Source organism: Saccoglossus kowalevskii, chromosome 2 (assembly GCF_978046115.1).
Source record: "Saccoglossus kowalevskii chromosome 2, keSacKowa6.1, whole genome shotgun sequence".
NCBI classification, from domain to species: Eukaryota; Metazoa; Hemichordata; class Enteropneusta; family Harrimaniidae; genus Saccoglossus; species Saccoglossus kowalevskii.
The window spans coordinates 40397460-40410988 of record NC_140642.1 but is presented as its reverse complement, the minus strand read 5'-3'; the positions used below and the strand labels follow the sequence as shown (position 1 = coordinate 40410988).

Here is a 13529-nt window from a genome sequence, read left to right as displayed (position 1 = left end):
GCACGTGGCGTATTTACTTGTCATCAACAAATATATCACAAACCAGCACGTGGCGTATTTACTTGTCATCAACAAATATTCAACAATATACCAGTATATTTATATATATATAAATTATCTATCCATATATTCAAATATTCTCAAACAAATAAACATATTAATAATTGTTATAGATATACTTATATTTGTAATTACTAATCTTGTCAAAACCCTTGTAATAACGTTTTATCATTGGGAAAATAAACAGGTTTACGCATTGTTGTATTTTAACACGGGTCCAAATTTGTCTCTTGAATGGCGCCCTCTGTCGGCAGCTTTGTTTATATGTACGGTACATGAACATAGACTTGACTGGCCATGTATAGGCATGTTAAAAGGTTTTGACCGATTTGCAGTAGAAGACAGTTTGTTATTTCCATAGATTGAAATTAACGATTGTGTGTAGTCATTGAATATAAATCAAATAAGAAGCGTTAATCATTTCGAATACCGGCGTGGGTGTATAAATAGTTCAACGTGAATGTCACACGTGAACGTGTGAGTATTCTGCCTGGCGCCACCACTCGTTTATTGATTAGCACTGATGGAGAGTTTGTATATATATATGGTTAATGATACAATGCATAACGATTTCATCTCCAGCTTGATTAAAGCATGACAACATTTCCTTAGATCGGTGACATCTTCGAGAAAAATAACGAACATATATATAGTGCGATGACGAATAAAGCTTGTACCCCTATGGTACAATGGTTTATTCCACCAACTGTGTATAGCGTGCCATGCGCACAGCAAAACAAAAGTAAACATACTGTTATCGCGATGTACGCTTTGAAAACTACTGGCGGCATTTCACACATACCTTTGTTAATATGGAATGGCTCCACCATATATAAGCGGGCTACATTTTTAATTGGCATTTGAATATTTCTCAAGCTCGCATATAGATATTCGTTCCGAAAGACGACAAAAAAAAACATGTTACTGGGAACTGTGCAGATAGCGGGAGAGACTCTGACATCGAGAGAGGTTGGAGATATTTGTGAATCGTTCGAGAGCCAAACGCTACGTTTACTGTCCTTACGCGGCTGTAAAATTATGGACAGGGACTTCAAAAAGATGATGACTGCATTTGGAAACTGCACTTCAATTGTAAACATGAACCTGAATTTGAAGGTAATATCTCATGTTTCGAGGACGAAGCTACTTGCTGAAGCGTTATATAAAAACAGATCATTACGTGCTTTGTTGTAAGTACCATTCCTATTGTACATCCGAGGTTACACTGTTTAAGGTCCTTACTTTATATTTGGACAATACCACACCTCACCTTTTGTTCACAGCATTTTATTGTTTTCTGTTTTCTTGTTGCATTTAAGGTCAATTATGTGCGAAATACGATAACGGCACCCGAAATAAGTAGTGAGCCCATTTTAAAACCACGTCGATTCAAACGAAAACCGCAAAATAATGCACAATGGAGTGAAATATATTCCGAACAAAGTGGAACGAATCTTATTAATTCTCTACAAAGTTGCACAGCTAACGGCCGCAGAGCGAGGTTTCTGTGAGGCATGAAGTTTTAATACCAGTGTTTTGTTACATGATTGTATTTACCCCGCAATGTTTAACTACTGTACTGAAGTGTTTACATCGGCTGATAGTAGCATCGGGTTGCACGTTATAAATGTATGGTACTTTTGATAGGCGTGTTTGGCTCGAAAACGAAAAAAAACAACAACTATTATGACAATGCGTGGAATATTATGAGTAATGAGGTCAAGGCAGAATTACAAGACAACGTTGACCAACAAATAATGTCACATATCAAATAGAACAACAAATTGGTTGAAACTTTAGCTTTGCCTGTCACTGACTCACTTATTAACAGGTGGTCGAAACATTATGTTATTCCTCCCTGCCGACTAAGTTATCTGTTATGTTTTGTATTCTAATTAGTTTCGGTTTCTTGGCAATCAAAACAGCAAGTGTGAGTTAGTGATCAACAATAATGATTCTCATGCCTGATAACTATAATTGTATCACACTGGAGGAGTGAAGAGAAAAGCTATCTTTGTGGCTTTTCACAATTTATATTCTGATCCAGTTGTTTTTTCATACTCCTTGATTGTATGCAAGTGATCCCTAGTGAGCGGAACTGTAATTTAAATTGATAGGGTAGTTTATTCCCCTCTGGTAATGCGATCAAATGTTAATGGTACAAGGCGTTAAGTGAATTTAACACCAACACCATACATCCCTAGAGACAAGATAGTAGCTCGCTTTTCAACCTTAATATTACACTCCATTTGATGTACTTAACCGAGAGTGAAATGAGATAAAATATGCAAAAAAAACACAAAAAAAACCTCAATATGTTCATGTTACTCTGTATCACACAGTACTGCAGTTTGATTTTGGTAATTTTACAATTTCTATTTTTAATCTCATGATGTAATTTGACCTTTGACCTTTGACCTTCCATATATAATATAAAACAGCAGAGTATTGGCGCTGTCTGTTGCTTGCAACCAGATACGATTATATCAAATGAGAATTCATTTCAATCTGTTAATACAGAGTATGTGAAATATTTGTATATATCAGGGTGATACTGAATTCATTTCAATCTGTTAATACAGAGTATGTGAAATATTTGTATATATCTGGGTGATACTGAATTCATTTCAATCTGTTAATACAGAGTATGTGAAATATTTGTATATATCAGGGTGATACTGAATTCATTTCAATCTGTTAATACAGAGTATGTGAAATATTTGTATATATCTGGGTGATACTGAATTCATTTCAATCTGTTAATACAGAGTATGTGAAATATTTGTATATATCAGGGTGATACTGAATTCATTTCAATCTGTTAATACAGAGTATGTGAAATATTTGTATATATCAGGGTGATACTGAATTCATTTCAATCTGTTAATACAGAGTATGTGAAATATTTGTATATATCTGGGTGATACTGAATTCATTTCAATCTGTTAATACAGAGTATGTGAAATATTTGTATATATCAGGGTGATACTGAATTCATTTCAATCTGTTAATACAGAGTATGTGAAATATTTGTATATATCAGGGTGATACTGAATTCATTTCAATCTGTTAATACAGAGTATGTGAACTATTTGTATATATCAGGGTGATACTGAATTCATTTCAATCTGTTAATACAGAGTATGTGAAATATTTGTATATATCAGGGTGATACTGAATTCATTTCAATCTGTTAATACAGAGTATGTGAACTATTTGTATATATCAGGGTGATACTGAATTCATTTCAATCTGTTAATACAGAGTATGTGAAATATTTGTATATATCAGGGTGATACTGACAGCATTTTGTTGCAATTATCTGACACTATTTCAAGGAAAAATTGTTCTGTATTACAAAATTACACAAAATTTTCCAAAAGGTTCATTATATTAAAAATTGATTTATTTATCCAGATGTTGCATGTTCTATCCAATATGCAAAGCTGATCAGATAGTGAATCAATAGGTGAATATTTACATACTATATATAGTAGTCACTTTATTGAAAGCTTTTTACTAATTTTTCTCGCAAAAACCCCATTGCAGATAGTATTAAATTTAAATAGATTTATTTAAAAAAATGTTTAACTGCTATACTTTGTTGGATGACTGATTGCATTTTTTTTGGTGTGTAATTGTGATATTTTGATGCGTGTTGAATGACAGACATAATCCTTCCTATATGATGTACAGTGATAGTATTACAACTACGTGTACAAAACATTAGTCATGATTAATCACATGAGACATGTTTGCATTGCTAAGTGCATAGAGAAACAAGTACTGTACTTAAGCTTTCATGTACTTGTCAACAACATTTTTAGCTCAACACACTTGCCTACTTCTAACAAAATGTGTCATTGTTAAAGCTTTTATTATAGAAGGATATCGAAAAATAATACAAATAGCTTAAAATACACTGAAGTAGCAACTGTACTGTGAATTTCACATAGGGTAATAAGAATTATCACTCTATTATATGTAGGTTTGTAAATTAGTATCAATGTCATAATGTTAAATGAGTACCTTGACCTATCAATCACAGTCGGACAGTTCATGTTGTGATTCAGGTGAATACACTCTGACTCACATTTCATTACAGTTTACTTATTTAAAACTGTTATATTTATTAACAAAAAGTCTGTAAAACAATACAGATGCATTATAATTGCCTCCTTAGTTTTGTCAGATTACTAGTTGTTTATATCAGTATTCCCAAACATGTAAATGTCAGTTCACAAATTGTACATCTAACTTCAACAAATCTGACCATTTATACATTATCTCAATGGAAGCCATAGTCATAACATTAATTTAGTATACAGCATAAAATATTGAATCACCAACATAACAATTCTTCTATTAACATGTTGTGATTATGGAAGAACAATAAAAGAAAAATTCATCAAATTTATTTGATTTATTATATTTGTCTTTGGAGGGTACATAGTGTTTTTACATTTTGTTTATTTGAATACATTTACACGACACTTTCTTTTTTGGTAATAAAAATCACATCAATCAGATGATTGACTCACCTGACAGATTCTATTGACTCAGTTTATTAATATTTCATTTCAGTTTACATGGCAATCATATCGGTGATGAAGGTATGGAAATTCTGTATGATTCATTGTCAATGCATCCATCTCTGGTCTCGCTGGACATGGGAGACTGTCGCCTAGGAGACAAAGCAATCAGATTGATCAGTAATTTGTTACCTGATGATGGTGCCAAACCAGGTGAGTTGGGCGTTCTAATGATCTGTTTGTGTGTGTTCATTAGCTACACCTGGTTACTTGCATGTATCTGTGAAATGTGTATTTGAAAAATGAATGATACAATGAATTATTCATATTTGCTGGACAATATTTTAGTGATAAAATGAAATGTTGTACAAATCAAACTTAAAGAGTCAAAATAAAAACACCATTAAATATTACTTTCATCCGGAAGTGCCACATTTGTCAGACTGATATTGGTTTCATGCTTCGTTCATAAAAATATATGTAAAATACATTGTTTCTTTGTGTTAAAAGTTCTGTGAAAGTACCCTTTTTACCATTGTTTTTTATTATTATTATTAATCCTTTATTTCAGGCCAAAAAAAAGTCCCATATTAAATACATAACAAACACGAACACTAATAAATACAACGTCTAAGATTAGTCCAAAATTTGGATAAGAAAAAACTGTCAGAGTTGACACAAGTACGAATTAAAGCATTATCGCTTGTAAGTAGGCGCTGACTGAAGTTATATAATTGCACTGAAGAGATTCAAAGTTGAAAATATTTCTATTCACGCAATTACCACTGGCGCTGCTAGCCCGTTTAAGGCTAAAGACCAATCTTATAGCGTTATTATAAGCCACTCGCACAGTATTCACAATTTGTGTACGATAATCACACCAAACATTCAAACAATATATACTGTATAAATACGTTCTAACTTGCAAATTATTGTATTTATCTGAAAGATCACTCATGGGCGATGTAAATACCAGAAAAAATAACGCAGTAGTAAAATAAATGTTTTTTCAAGTGTGAGAAATAATAAGGAAGAAATCGCCATTGACAGGTTTAGCGAGAATTTTATGCACAGAGCGACAGTGTCGGTCCAATGGAACTTTCTAAAATATATGGCAAAAAATAAAACTGACGTCTAAAAACTTGGTACTCTTGTTTTGTGCCAAAAATGTATAATACAAGTTCGTTGTTTATAGAAAACTAGTTATTTAGATGCAATAATAAATTCAAAATTATGCTTGTACTGACACCGGGTCAATCTAATCAAAGACGTAAATTCATGCATCAGGATACTAATGGTATACATATATGGTAGCAATGAACTTTCAAACTTTCAACAACATGGCGCTGAAATCATTCAAATTTTCTAATTCTGTTCACATTGACTGAGGAAATGTTTTGATCAATATGCATTGCTTCAAAGCACTTTTTGTTCCTTGACACATGCCTATGGTTAGGTTTATGTCATGAGTAAAAAAAGATTGAAGTTCCTGTTCTTTTGATATCATTTTTAGTACGTTGTGTTACAATCTCCAGAAGGGATCACCATGCATCAGGAGTTCACGTTTTAATACAACACATTTTAATCTGACACAAATTTAAATCTTTATTTAACACCGCGAATACATTTAATATTTGTTTACATGTCATCTGTTGTGTGAATTAGTAGAGTCCACAAATTAATAGTTTTTATGCTACAGAGTGTAGATCAACTACCATGAGAAATCCAATCTTTGTTGACCCGGGGCGAGGGCATGAAAACAGTTGATTGTGCAACAATGTTGAGAAAAAAAGTGTTGAAACAGAGCCCTAGGCAGTGTATCTGGTGATCTCCCAAAATATGACCTATTATCCAAAACATCACCAAAGGTGATCTTTAAGGTAAATACAGTAATGGGAGTCAATATGCAAGGACACTTGGGGATAAAGTGAAAGGATAAATACCCTATTTATATATTATCAAATAAATATGTTTAGGGATGCAGTGTTAGACTAAAGTATTCCTTGAAAATATTTCCTGAAATTTGAAAACCAAAGTTTTTAGTTTTTGAATGTATCCTAAAAAAGACATTTTTAATCACTGATGTAGGGCATAATAATAGCGCGGCACTCTGCGAAAGAAAATGTTTCTTTACATTCAACAAAATGGTGTTTAGAAGTTACTTTTGTACATAATATATTATAAATGTTGGGTACTTATTAGTTTTAGCCAATTGGATATGGCATGTTGCACTTAACTAGCAGGGCAAGTAAACTCAAACTAACAGATTGCAAAGGGAGAAATATACACTTGGTTTAACATATTTAATGTTGCTGGGATATTCTTACGTTTTCTGTGCATGGTTACTCTTTTTTAGTAACCCTTGTCTTTGGTTATATTTGAATGTACGGTAACAAACTGATCAGGAAACCTTCCTTTTCAAGCTGCATGTACTGTGCAGGTTTTTAATACTCTAACCTAGGAATGTCTGCATTTGTTTTGACTCAGCACTTTCAATTCCAACAACCATTTTCATGAGGGTTGTTAGGTGATAAAAACAACAATTTTCTGTGTACATTGGTTGGTCCACAGAAATTATACAGTACTAAAATATAAACTTTGTTTTTTTTAAATTTCAATGTTATAGTGAGAAGGAAAATCCAATTATGGCTGAATATCATATGAGGTCATTCAAAATACAACCATGGACCTAACCCTGTTTTGCTGATATTTCTAAATCACATTGCACATATGCTCTATAGAGAGTTAATTTTGTATATATATATCTGTGTGGAACACCTTCTATCTATCTCTGTGTTATATGGTTGATAGACCATTATAATTCCAATGATAGACAACATACAGTATAACTAATATTTACAGGCAATACATGACTAGAGTGAAATAAAATATGGAAGGACTTCATATGCAAATGAGTGTTGAACACTGACAGGAATATTACAATGTTGCAAGGGAGATCGAAAAGTAGAAATTAGTTTTTCTTATCACATTAGCTGGCTATTGTAATTAGCATTTATCTAGCAGTAAAATAAATAAAAATAAAAACCCAGTTATTAATAGTTAATAATAATCTGTAAAATAAACATGTGTTTTATTGGATAAAAACAGTTGCCCTGGTACTCAAATAACATTCCCAACAAAGCATTAATATTTTCACCTATTATATTAACAGTTTATGCAAATTTTAGAATTGATGTTTGGAATGTCAAACAAATAGAAATGTCATGGTTTTTGTGGTCTGTTGTTGCCAAAGTAAGATAACAATGGTTCTTTGTGGTCTGTTGTAGCCAAAGTAAGATAACAATGGTTCTTTGTGGTCTGTTGTAGCCAAAGTAAGATAACAGTTGAAGTATATGAATAGCTTATTAAAGATGTAATTATTATGCAATGGTTTATTAATTAATATTCTTTTTTAAAAGTTTTGTTCATGCCACTTAAGTTTATTTTTCAAAATGCATACAAATATGTGAATAAAACATATTTTCAACATTTGGGATTATTTAATGACAGAATCTTAATTCTCTTTCGTCTGATGACAATTACCTATAATAGACTAAGTCTGTCATGCTTGCAACTATGCTTTGTTTCAGCATTTACCAGACACATTGTACAACTATGCTTTGTTTCAGCATTTACCAGACACATTGTACAACTATGCTTTGTTTCAGCATTTACCAGACACATTGTACAACTATGCTTTGTTTCAGCATTTACCAGACAGATTGTACAACTATGCTTTGTTTCAGCATTTACCAGACAGATTGTACAACTATGCTTTGTTTCAGCATTTACCAGACAGATTGTACAACTGTGCTTTGTTTCAGCATTTACCAGACAGATTGTACAACTATGCTTTGTTTCAGCATTTACCAGACAGATTGTACAACTATGCTTTGTTTCAGCATTTACCAGACAGATTGTACAACTATGCTTTGTTTCAGCATTTACCAGACAGATTGTACAACTGTGCTTTGTTTCAGCATTTACCAGACACATTGTACAACTGTGCTTTGTTTCAGCATTTACCAGACAGATTGTACAACTGTGCTTTGTTTCAGCATTTACCAGACAGATTGTACAACTATGCTTTGTTTCAGCATTTACCAGACAGATTGTACAACTGTGCTTTGTTTCAGCATTTACCAGACAGATTGTACAACTACAATGTATGCTTTGTTTCAGCATTTACCAGACACATTGTACAACTGTGCTTTGTTTCAGCATTTACCAGACAGATTGTACAACTGTGCTTTGTTTCAGCATTTACCAGACAGATTGTACAACTATGCTTTGTTTCAGCATTTACCAGACACATTGCATCAGAATTTGTCTGCTGGAAATAAATATTCATGCAAGCTTAACAGAGGGGAGGCAAGGGGGTAGCTGGTACAGTTTTACGGGAAATAAAAAGGGATTTTTACAATTTACAAGAAAAAAAGACGTTTTTACAGTTTACAGTGTTAAAAAATGGAACATTGAATGGTCCAAAGAGCTCCCCGACTCAAATTCTCCGTCATTGCTGCGCCGTGTGTAGAGACGTATGCGCATATTACCCTCGTAATGCTCTTCATCCGGTTAGAGGGCCTTTTACGTCTTGACATTCAATTTTGTAGTGAATTGTGTCATCTAGTTGTTTTACAGTTTCTAAAATGTAATTTCCCTGGATTATTCTTTACGATTTTTTTTATTTGGTGTAAATTCTTGTACGTACCGAGAAAAATGACACATTTTTACAGTGTACGAAAAAAATATTTGATTGATTACATTGTGATTACAGAATTACGGAATTTATTTTTTCAATTTACATTGTACGAACAAAAAAATATTGCAATTACGTTGAACGAGAATAACCCTTGCCCCCCCTTTTAACAGGTTTGGGTCAAAACAGTTTGTACTGGTGTAAAAATGTATCAGATTAGACTGTTTGGTTCTACCCATGTATTGGTTGTAGTATTATACCACTGCTAGGGCAGAATGGGAGAATGCAACTTTCTGTTCATCTTCTCTCCTGAATCCCTCTCAAAGGAAAGTAAATTTGAATCTCGCCATACAACAGCGACTGTCTCATCTCTTTGCCTAGAGGTAAACTGACCTCTCTGCAAGGTAGTTATTTTATCACTCTCTGGATTTCTCCGTGGGTTGGTTTTAAGGGCATCAGGAAACCCTACCCTGTCTTGTCTGACACTCCCCACTACATAAGTATGGTGATGGGCAAGGAGATGTTCTGCCATATTTATACTAGTGTAGAAGCTATCAGTATACAATATATGGTAGAGTCTTCTGATAGGTTGAATCAAATCAACACAAATAGCAATTGTCTTGGATTCATTGTGCTGGTCTTGGTCATGGCTTCCAGTCATGAATACCATGTGATATATGTACTGAGTTACTGAATCAGTGAGAGCATACACTTTAAATGCTTTGGGTTTTCCCTGGATGTGAGCAGTGGGAATCTTATTATACCGACCCTTGTATGCAATGATAGCCTCATCAATTGCAACATGCCGATGAAGATTGTAACACTTCCTTGAACGTTGCATTATTACATCCAATACAGGGGCTACTTTGTACATGGGTTGGGCTCTGCATTGTCTTGTTCTCTCAGTGATATCAGTGATGTTGGGGGTCACTAGCTGCATCATTGCAATGAAAGTATTGCATCAACTTTTGGAATCGGTTTCTGCTCATTATTTTTTACAGAATGAGCTAGAAAATGAGAATATAAAATGATGAGTAAAATGTATTTTTTTTTAAAAAACAAAATCAATTATAAAATAAAAATTTTGATATTTTTTAGCTTATCAAATTTATGGGCTAATGAGCCATTGGGTCGGTGTTGTGTTGCCCTTTCAGCTGTTGGTTCGTGGACGGTTTATTCTTAAAAAAACAATGATCTGTAGCTAGCTTGAATGAGAAGTTGATCCACCAAACACTAGCTACCATAGATACTGTGATTCAAGAGTACAATGTTTGTTGTTAACTTGCGTGAATGGATAAACCCTTTTTTTTGACAATGTTATCACTAAAAAAAGAACAAAGTTTCATATCAACTTGTGTATGGAAAAAACATAGCGGATATTGTATTGCTTCAAGTGTTTGCATGCGTTCGAAAATATGTACTTACAATGAAACTAAAAAGTTGAATTTTACATGCACTGTCAACTTCTTCATAAAATCAGCTTACCTGACTGCTTTTATATTTTATAGGAAACTTTGATGATTCATAAGGAAATTAATAGTAGATATTTTGAAAATTTTTAGTAAAAATAAAATATCATATGCTAAATTTCTTTCAGATTTGATATGTAGGTGAACATCTCTCAGGTTCATTCATTTCATGCTATTTTTAATTCTCTAATCTTAGTAATAATTTTTGTATTTTTGGTAAAAAAAATTATTTTTGACTTCTTCTTGAAAACAACTTTTGTTAAAAGTCATTGAGCAGCAAGCCATTGTCCTATTTTTAATAAGTTGTGCATCCTAACATATGCCCAATCAGGTATATCAATGACATTCCATTCCCCCTATCTGGTATATCAATGACATTTCATTCCACCTACTCATGCTAATTCTTTACACATTGTACTCAGTCAGCTTATGAAAAAAATCAATTTCAATAAAATCTTTCCACAATAATGATTTCATTAGAATCTACAGTATGTGGACCCTGTGTACAACTACATATCTCTTTCATCTGACTGCAGCGTAACCAAGCAACCATTGGGAAATACCATACAATGAAAAGTGGACTTTATACAAAAATTTAATACCTGAGGTTGTAATAAAAATATTTTCTTTCCCTGTCTGTGCCAAAACTGTGTTGTTGCTATGCAATGGGTAAATGTTTTTAAATATCACTGTAGAACTCCTTGTTTTCTGCTTATGTCTTCAAATAGGTTTTAATTGGGTGCCAAGTTACCATGAAACTTCATATATGAGAAAATTTTCAAAGAGTGCTGATATGTTTTGAAACAAGTACTGATGCAGAACGACGAATTTTATTGTTTTCTGTGCTAGATTTATAATTATGTTTTTTATGACTATTTTTTCAAGGTTTGAAAGAGTTAACACTGAGCGCAAATCCAAGCATATCACCAAGTGGTTGGGCCCATTTTGCAGTTGCTTTAGCAGCGGGCTCATCAATAAAACTACTTAATTTAGATTACAACAATATTGGAGATTATGGATCAGGTTTGCTAGCGGTTGCTATAGCATCCAGTAAAACATTGGAAGTTATTGACTTGGAGGCTACTGGAGTTACGCAGCAAGGTGGAGAAGTAAGTCCTCATTATTCTAATTTGGTGTTAATTGTGGTTTAACTTACAACATCTTAATTCTTGTTTCAGTTTGAAAAATTAGCAAATATTATGTGTGGGTGTGACTATAATAACTGTAATATATGATTGCTGTTTCCAGGTTTTGCTTGATTTGGTGCAAAATTACCCAACACCACTCAGAGAATTGAATCTCACTGAAAATTATATCACGGTAGATGTAGAGGTAGAAATAAACGAGCTTCTTGGTTACGATGATGAAGAGTCTGATGATGACGATGAGGATGTGTCAGATGACGATGAGGACAAGAAAGAGGAAAAAAAAGAAGAGGATGTCAAGAGTAAATTCAAAGATGATGAAAAGACTGTGCCAAAAGTAACAGCAAAGGAAAAGGCATCATATTCTACTTTGAGAGAAAATACAGCCGAAGCTTTTGACAATTATGAAAAAGAAAAAAGTACTCCCAATAATTCAGGTGAAAAAGGAAATAGCAGCACTTCAAACAATAGTGGTGATGAAAGGAGAAGCAGTTCCCATAATAATAATAGTTACAGAATGAACAGTAGAAGTAGCAGCTTTTCTAGCACTCTTAGTAATAACAGTCTAATGCACATGAGTAGAAATACTATAGAAAATAGAAGTGTGTCTTGGAGGTCTCCACCTGTGTCAGGTGAGCATAATTTTAATGCATTCCGAAATACAGAGCGAAGAAAATACAGACCATTACCAGTACCAGGAAAACCAGTCAAGGCATAGTGGCATATTATGTCATTAACCATGATTCCTGCCAATGAATTTAGAATTCAGACAGCATTATTGATTGTCATCTAATGATGTGATCAATAATACACAAGATACATACTTGTTTTGCTCTGTATACAGCCTTACTCATTAAAACCTTGTTTTTTAATGGCAGAATATAGAGCCATTTTGGAAGTGTGATTGGATATGAAAACATGGTACACAAAAAATAATTTCTGGTCAAGTTGTTTAAAGTGGGAGGGTCGTCACCTGTGCACGTGCGAGAATTGAGTCCCAAATGATGATAACAATACATGCTAAAAGTGCAAAGGCTCATGGGTAGACGCTTGTTTGTAAACAATGACACGCTATGGCCATCTGACACAGGTGACGACTCACTCGCTTTAAATTTCTAGAGGCATACCTTTTTTAATTTTTATTTTAATTTCCAAATTTAATAAAAATTACGCTTTTAGTTCATATAAATTTAGTATTTCTTCTAAATTTCTCATAAAAATGTTTCTAAAATGTTTAGCTAGTGCACTTGATGACCAGAAACACTGATATTGTTTTTATGGGCCATTCCTACCAAAAGTACGATATGTCAAAAATGTGCTAGTGACATTAACTCCATTTACAATTCAATGATATATTTATCATTAATGAAAGTAGTTTGCCAAAGAGTTTGCCAATAAACAAATTAATTCATTATCTGTTTTTAAATGGAAATATTTCTGATATATTGTTGTTCAATAATGATAAAAAATGGGACTAATATATTTTTAAAAGGATTTATTCTCAATAAATGTTCTTAAACATCATTCTTTATAGATCAAATGCATCATAATGTATAGTGGATTAAATGAGTAATAAGTCTAATATTAAAATGTAATAATTTCAGTGCAATATAAAAAATTGACA

The 13529-nt window shown here is 33.0% G+C and overlaps 1 protein-coding gene across 1 annotated transcript; it reads left to right on the top strand.

The window, feature by feature from the left end:
- The first annotated feature begins 817 nt into the window (after nt 1-817).
- On the top strand, nt 818-13095 carry LOC100374484 (leucine-rich repeat-containing protein 73-like). The gene is made up of 4 exons (XM_002738026.3): nt 818-1250; nt 4645-4805; nt 11646-11869; nt 12009-13095. The coding sequence occupies exons 1-4, from the start codon at nt 979-981 to the stop codon at nt 12621-12623; spliced, it is 1272 nt and encodes a 423-aa protein (XP_002738072.1). The 5' UTR covers nt 818-978; the 3' UTR covers nt 12624-13095.
- The last annotated feature ends 434 nt before the right edge of the window (nt 13096-13529 follow it).

Bases quoted from the DNA above. Each gene is read 5' to 3' on its own strand.
- LOC100374484 (XM_002738026.3), top strand. From the start codon at position 979: ATGTTACTGGGAACTGTGCAGATAGCGGGAGAGACTCTGACATCGAGA. The intron at 1,251-4,644 runs GTAAGTACCATT...ATTTCATTTCAG, and splicing joins AGATCATTACGTGCTTTGTT to TTTACATGGCAATCATATCG. The intron at 11,870-12,008 runs GTAAGTCCTCAT...TGCTGTTTCCAG, and splicing joins TTACGCAGCAAGGTGGAGAA to GTTTTGCTTGATTTGGTGCA.